We start from the raw sequence: 7,782 nt of genomic DNA on the forward strand, positions 1-7,782 counted from the left end.
CTGATTTCCTTATATGAACTGTAACTCAGTAATATCTTTGAAATTGTTGCATGTTGCGTTCATGGAATTAGAAACGATCAATACAATAGAAAGACCAGCACTGTTCTTCATTCACAATGATTACCTAATTATGCATCTTTCGCTTCCCCCTCACTCATCAACTCACCCATTCGCATGCTTTCTCCCCATCATACGTTACCTAATTTATCTCATCTGTTGTTATATGTGTGAAATTAGTTTCGGTTATCAGCTAGGGGCACTGCACTTTCAACTGTCGGGAGAAGAAGAGCCGACGGGGGAAATCCATTCAAAAAATGACATGCCCTCCTAAACCTGGTTATAAATCCAGTTCTGTATGTGATATTAAGATTCTAATGTGTTTTATAGACTTATTTAAGAAGACTCAAGTACGGAAGGTGGGCATGATAAAACAAATGACAGATGAATTCATTCATCGGCAGTCAAAATTACTTCTTTAGCGGTTCTAGTGTTAAAACTGCAACATTTTCTCTACACCCCATGGGGGAAATGTGTAGAATTGCAGGAAATTAACTTTAAACATAACATTTGCTCTCCGCTGTCAACAGGGGGGCCACTAAAATTGTTTTTTTTTCTCGCATGATGTCGTATGCTTGTGCGCAAATGTAATATTATTCTTTGACTTATTCTTTGACTATATGTGCATACAACTTTTTTGAAATGAATGACACATTTTACTAGGCTACTTACAGGAAGCTATACAGCAGCTTGTTCGTAATACAGTAGGCTACGATGTTTTTTGTCATCACAAAAGTTAAGCAAGTTGCATACACTAGTATCAGAAGCCCTTCCCACCCGGTAATAAACCACAACCTTATTTGCAAGTTACACGCGTCTTTTTCTTCTTTTTTTAGGCAGCAGGTTGAAGCACTGACAGACTGTAGCTGGCGGAGACCCGAGTCACTTTTCACTTCTACCTCCACTGGATTACTGTTTTCACACGGACCTGTTGGAATATAACATGTTGAAAATGGAAAGGACAACTTTTTGTAGGAGATTGTGTACTGTACTATTTTTTACAAACTGTGTTTCAGGTGAGTCAAAAACATCACGTGCAATTAAAATATAAAACTAGCCTACAAACCTAAAAGCTGTACACTAGACAAATAGTATATACGGGTTTAGCTGACTACATGACGAATACGATACTCACGCTTCAATGGGGCAGAAGTCCATGTGTTGTTGTGATTCTGGATGTTCAAATGGTTAGCAACAATGACCATGTTTACATGCGCACAGTATCCGGGATAGTAGCTCATATCCCGTTGAAGATTTTATTCGGGATAAACTGTTTACATGCACTTTTAAAATCCCTCTCACGAGTATCCCTGTACCATAAATCAAGACAATTCCTAATTTAAATTCATATGGGTTACATGGAATAGTAACTGAAATCTGGACAATGACTGTAGGCCTATAACCTCTCACATGTATAATATAATATTAACTCCTGCAGAAATATATATTTCTTGCAGTGAAATGGTACAATAAAGGTTAATTTTGTCTCGGGAACAGCAGCGGATAAATATTTTTTACATTTTAGTCATTTAACAAACACTCTTAACCAGAGCTACTTATGATTTCTTTCTTTCAGCATCTCTTGAGAAAATAGGAATGTGAGTGTAACATGTTATCTTTAACACTGTTATGCAAGCAGACAGTATTTCAACCAGATCAAATATGCACCCAAGATGAACTGAAGTCTTATCAGAAATGTGTTTCATCGTTTTCTCAGCTTTTAATTTCCTTAAAACGGGTCAAACTGATGACATTTGGACATTTTGCACAGGATCAATCTTTCCACTGTTTTTGGAGTTCTTGCATTTTTCCCCCGGTCCCTAAATGAAACAGACAACTTTAGCAGTGTTAAATAGATTACTAATGCATTCATTCTATCAATGTAAGACATTATTCTGGTGAGCACTACTGTATTTAATCTTCTGGGGCAACAAGTTATGACAGAAGAGAAGCTGCATGTATCTAACTATAGCTGACAAACAAATGGCCTACCAAATGTCTGAAATTATAATAGGGCATACCAAATGTCTGAAATTATAATAGGGCATACCAAATGTCTGAAATTATAATAGGGCATACCAAATGTCTGAAATTATAATAGGGCATACCAAATGTCTGAAATTATAATAGGGCATACCAAATGTCTGAAATTATAATAGGGCATACCAAATGTGGGAAATTATAATAGGGCATACCAAATGTGGGAAATTATAATAGGGCATACCAAATGTGGGAAATTATAATAGGGCATACCAAATGTCGGAAATTATAAGCAGAAATTTGTCTAAATTAGGGGCAAGTAATGTTAGGCTACAATGTCCAGTACAGAGTATCAGCAAAAAAACAAACATTATTATGGAATTATTATGGAGGATTGAAATGCTCAGGTAACCTACTTTTTGAAGTAATTTGTTTGACATTCAGACAGAGACATCACACAACACACATGACATGTGAAACTGAATACTTGAGTATCCTGAATAATAATAATAATAATGGTATATTGGTGTGCATGTAAACGGGTCAATGACAAGAAACTGCCTTGTGGAGAATCAGGTGTCTCAATTCAGATAGTTTTATCTTGTTGTTCTTGATACCATGTCTTGTTTTGAGGTGTTTTGACTGATGTCATATCTATGCTAATGTGTCAAAAAATTCGCTAGCTAGCTAACCAACAACTGTAACGATGTATTTGAGAGACAAGTGCTTATTGTGCAAATGTATTTATGTTTTCAATAAACATAGGAGACTAAATATAGTTTACATGTTGTCCACAACCTAAGCCAATCCTGTCTGTTTTGCACACCTGTTGGTTTTGTTGCTAAACAACACACCAGCCTATATGAATAAATCACATACTGTATTTAAAAGCCACAATTTCCTAACTTTTTGTTGGCAACTTCTTGGATCAGGCTGGCTTAGTACAGGGAGTGTCCCGTGTGACGCTCTTAAGCAAAGGCACACTGTCCTAATTATTTCACTTTCACTCATTGTCATTGTCTAACATTACATGTAGTTAGTGAACTGATCTTGTTGTTCATGTAGGTAACTGATCTTGTTCTTCATGTAGGTAACTGATCTTGTTGTTCATGTAGGTAACTGATCTTGTTGTTCATGTAGTTAACTGATCTTGTTCTTCATGTAGGTAACTGATCTTGTTGTTCATGTAGGTAACTGATCTTGTTGTTCATGTAGGTAACTGATCTTGTTCTTCATGTAGGTAACTGATCTTGTTCTTCATGTAGTTAACTGATCTTGTTCTTCATGTAGGTAACTGATCTTGTTCTTCATGTAGGTAACTATCCCAAGGCGCAGCACGTTTCCTGGTTGTCTATCAACTTCAAAACACTGCTTATGTGGGATCCTAAACCTTTCAACTATTCATACACTGTTGAATATTCTGTGTAAGTAAATCATTTACATGCTGATATTACAGTGTTTTGCACTTATAGGAAGACCGAACAATTCCAATCATTTCATTCAATTGCCAAGTAGTGTATTTATCTGCCACTTCAATTATTATTAACTAAACATTGAAAAAACTCAGTTTCCTACATATCAGGTAATTACCAAATGCTTTTATTACTTCCTACTACTATTCATGAAATGAAATGTCTCCATGAAATATAAAAAAGACGGTGCCAATAATCCCATGATCATGGGAGGTCTGCACTAATCTATTCTTCCCAGACTCAGTCTCTGAAGAGTCAGGTCAATGTGTTGGAGACTCAGTCTCTGAAGAGTCAGGTCGATGTGTTGGAGACTCAGTCTCTGAAGAGTCAGGTCGATGTGTTGGAGACTCAGTCTCTGAAGAGTCAGGTCGATGTGTTGGAGACTCAGTCTCTGAAGAGTCAGGTCGATGTGTTGGAGACTCAGTCTCTGAAGAGTCAGGTCGATGTGTTGGAGACTCAGTCTCTGAAGAGTCAGGTCGATGTGTTGGAGACTCAGTCTCTGAAGAGTCAGGTCGATGTGTTGGAGACTCAGTCTCTGAAGAGTCAGGTTGATATGTTGGAGACTGTCTCTGACCTTGAAGAGTCAGGTTGATGTGTTGGAGGGCAGTAGGAGGGAGAAGGAATACTAGTTTCTGTTTAATTGAAGTACAATGTGTGTGACGTGGTGCAATGAGATCAAGATTTTAACTCAAGTTGAAAGATTGCAATTTTGTACTTTTCTTAGTGTTCAACTAAGCATTTAACTGTTAGTTTACATCTGTTGGTTACGAAGCATGTGGCGAATACAACTTGATTTGAGATGCTAATTCAGACCCAATGAATGACCTAATGCAACAAAACAAACATGTTTGAAGATAATGATAACCCTACCATTACGTCTATTTAAGTGTTGGTCAGATAAGAGAGTGGAACCAACACTGTATTCGGACCATGGAGACTGAGTGTGACCTGTCCAACGTTCTGACTGACCTGAAGGCCACATACTCAGCGGATGTCCTCTCAGAACCCCTACACAGAGTAAACTCTGACCTCACAGATTTCCCCCACACCAGTTCGGAAGAGTTTACCCCTTACCAAGACAGTAGGTACTCCAGCTGTAACAACCACCTGACTACAGTCATACAGTGACATATTTTACACATGCCAGTGTCAAATATTGGTTCTTCTTTAAAATCACTGGGAAAAGAGGGTTCTTCTATAAATCACTGGGAAAATACTTTATTTTGTAGTTCAACAGCATGTCAGCGTCACTAAGTGGGCGCCAGGTGTGACAAGGAAGCATGTCAACGTATCATGGTATTTCCCTTCCAGCTCTTATAGGCAGACCTGAGTTCAAGATTGAGGTGAGCAAAGATAAGAGGAAGATCACTCTGTATGTAGAAGACCCTCCCATAGCCCTGTTCAACGAGCAGAACAAACTAAAGACCATGCGGGATGTCTTCGCTGATGAGCTGCAGTACAAAGTCACCTTTGGGAAAGCAACAAGCACGGGCAAGGTAAGCTCAAACGGGAGGACAGACCTACACTAGAGTAATATTTACAGTTCCTCAGAGTACTCTAGGGCCTGGGGCTGAACCCAGTGAGATAGAGGACATTTCTCAATGGTGTAGGCTCCTTTAAAAGGAGCAAGTCAATGAATGTAATGAAATAAAATGCAGTGGATGATATGAGTTTGGCAAACGTGAAACTTCTGATTATATTGCATGGGAAATCTCTCCATGTGTGTCATTAATATATACCATTTTAATGACGTTACAACAGTATTGAACAAGTAATAGAAATTGAACTACAGAAGAAGACATAATACAAGCCCTTCTTTATGTAATCGTCCCTCTAGAAAACCAAGATTTCTGCCAGCTGTGAGACAGAGCTAATACAAGCCCTTCTTTATGTAATCGTCCCTCTAGAAAACCAAGATGTCTGCCAGCAGTGAGATAGAGCTAATACAAGCCCTTCTTTATGTAATCGTCCCTCTAGAAAACCAAGATGTCTGCCAGCAGTGAGATAGAGCTAATACAAGCCCTTCTTTATGTAATCGTCCCTCTAGAAAACCAAGATGTCTGCCAGCAGTGAGATAGAGCTAGACAGGAGGGATATAGATCCTGGGGTGAGCTACTGCTTCAACGTCCAGGCCTTCATCCCCTCCCGCAGCACAGACAAACAGCTGGGAGAGCTCAGTCAAACACAGTGTTCACCGGGTGCCAATAAGTCCTTCTTTGAAGGTAAGTATACTAGCAATGCCAAGGTTATCGGTTCAAGTCCCACAGGGATCACATGCTTATAATAATGGATGCTGTCACTCACAGGTGGCTGGTGAGGGGAGGACAGCTCATAATAATGGCTGGAACGGAGCAAATGGAATGATACCATTCCATTTATACCGCTCCCGTCATTGGACAAGCCCGTCCTCCCCAATTAAGGTTCCACCAACCTCCTGTGCTGTCACTGTACTGTAGGTGGCTTTGTATCTGTTAAGTAGCATGTTACTGCATTCATTAAGGAAATCCGGCCCTGTTTTAATATATTCTGTTACTCCATAATTCATGTTGGACATTATAATGAAGGGAGTTGAAATGCATCTGTGCTACTGAGAATATCAAACACTTAGCTAATGCCAAGACCTGGTATTACAAATATAGAATTACTCACTGTGAGTGATGAGGAGAAGAGGGTTTTAGGTGCTTATCATTTGTCATAGTGAGTCGATGTGTATGGGATGCAAAGGGTGAAATAAATATTATTGACTCTTGTTTAGACTCACAACACTGCAAAAATTCCTGAGTGCGTGTGTGCGCTCGTGTGTGTACGTGCGCTCGTGTGTGTGTGTGTGCGTGCGCCCGTGTGTGATTGTGTGTGTGTGCATATGTGAATCATCATGCAGCTCAATAACACTCCACTATCCCGTTTTCTCTCCAGAGTTTGGAATCGGTGTTATCGCTGGGTTCATCCTCCTCGTCATTACGATCATAGTAGTGGCTATCGTAGTCACAGTGGTGTGCTGCCAACGCACAAGGAAAGCCAACACAACTGGGAAAGAAGGAGTGCCACTAAGAAGTGTGTAAAAAATGTATCGTCGACACACAATTGGGAACACTATGTACAGCTAAACTGGACTTTGAAATGGAGGCTGCAGGTCAACATTCTGCTGTGAAATCGCACAGGGAATATGTTACACATACTGGAGTGTATATTTTGTTTCCGTGCAATGCTGCAAATATTTCCCTTTTTATTTGTTGAGTGGCACTTCTACTGCTGTGAATATTAGCTTTCAGAAACACTACCACTACCAATAACACTACCAATAACACTACCACTACCAATACCACTACCACTACCAATAACAATACCACTACCACTACCAATAACAATACCACTACCAATAACACTACCAATAACACTACCAATAACACTACCACTACCAATACCAATAACACTACCAATAACACTACCAATACCACTACCAATAACACTACCACTACCACTACCACTACCAATACCACTACCAATAACACTACCACTACCAATAACACTACCACTACCAATAACACTACCAATAACACTACCACTACCACTACCACTACCAATACCACTACCAATAACACTACCACTACCAATACCACTACCAATACCACTACCACTACCAATAACACTACCAATAACACTACCACTACCAATACCACTACCAATAACACTACCAATACCACTACCAATACCACTACCACTACCAATACCACTACCACTACCAATACCAATACCAATACCACTACCAATAACACTACCAATAACACTACCAATACCACTACCAATAACACTACCAATACCAATACCAATACCACTACCAATAACACTACCAATACCACTACCAATAACACTACCACTACCAATACCACTACCACTACCAATAACACTACCAATAACACTACCACTACCAATACCACTACCAATAACACTACCAATAACACTACCAATACCACTACCAATACCAATAACACTACCACTACCAATAACACTACCAATACCACTACCAATACCACTACCACTACCAATAACACTACCAATAACACTACCAATACCACTACCAATAACACTACCAATACCACTACCAATACCACTACCACTACCAATACCACTACCAATAACACTACCAATACCACTACCAATACCACTACCAATACCACTACCAATAACACTACCAATAACACTACCAATAACACTACCAATAGCACTACCACTACCAATAGCACTACCAACAACACTACCAATACCACTAACA

At 39.3% G+C, this 7,782-nt stretch overlaps 1 protein-coding gene and 1 long non-coding RNA gene across 2 annotated transcripts; one reads left to right on the plus strand and one right to left on the minus strand.

The window, feature by feature from the left end:
* Positions 1–884: 884 nt before the first annotated feature.
* On the minus strand, positions 885–2,033 carry LOC115195347 (uncharacterized). The gene is made up of 2 exons (XR_003878675.1): positions 1,193–2,033; positions 885–985 (listed from the first exon to the last, which is right to left on the minus strand). It is a non-coding gene; the product is annotated as an uncharacterized LOC115195347 (long non-coding RNA).
* On the plus strand, positions 949–6,744 carry LOC115195346 (tissue factor). Its single transcript, XM_029755124.1, has 6 exons — positions 949–1,073; positions 3,353–3,461; positions 4,397–4,590; positions 4,821–5,005; positions 5,557–5,731; positions 6,426–6,744. The coding sequence occupies exons 1-6, from the start codon at positions 1,001–1,003 to the stop codon at positions 6,569–6,571; spliced, it is 882 nt and encodes a 293-aa protein (XP_029610984.1). The 5' UTR covers positions 949–1,000; the 3' UTR covers positions 6,572–6,744.
* Positions 6,745–7,782: the final 1,038 nt, after the last annotated feature.

This window comes from Salmo trutta, chromosome 6 (genome assembly GCF_901001165.1).
Source record: "Salmo trutta chromosome 6, fSalTru1.1, whole genome shotgun sequence".
In the NCBI taxonomy this organism is placed as follows: Eukaryota; Metazoa; Chordata; class Actinopteri; order Salmoniformes; family Salmonidae; genus Salmo; species Salmo trutta.

Coding starts and splice junctions, on each gene's coding strand:
- LOC115195346 (XM_029755124.1), top strand. CDS start 1,001: ATGTTGAAAATGGAAAGGACAACTTTTTGTAGGAGATTGTGTACTGTA. Junction 1,074..3,352: donor TTTTACAAACTGTGTTTCAG/GTGAGTCAAAAA, acceptor TTCTTCATGTAG/GTAACTATCCCAAGGCGCAG. Junction 4,591..4,820: donor GTTTACCCCTTACCAAGACA/GTAGGTACTCCA, acceptor TTTCCCTTCCAG/CTCTTATAGGCAGACCTGAG.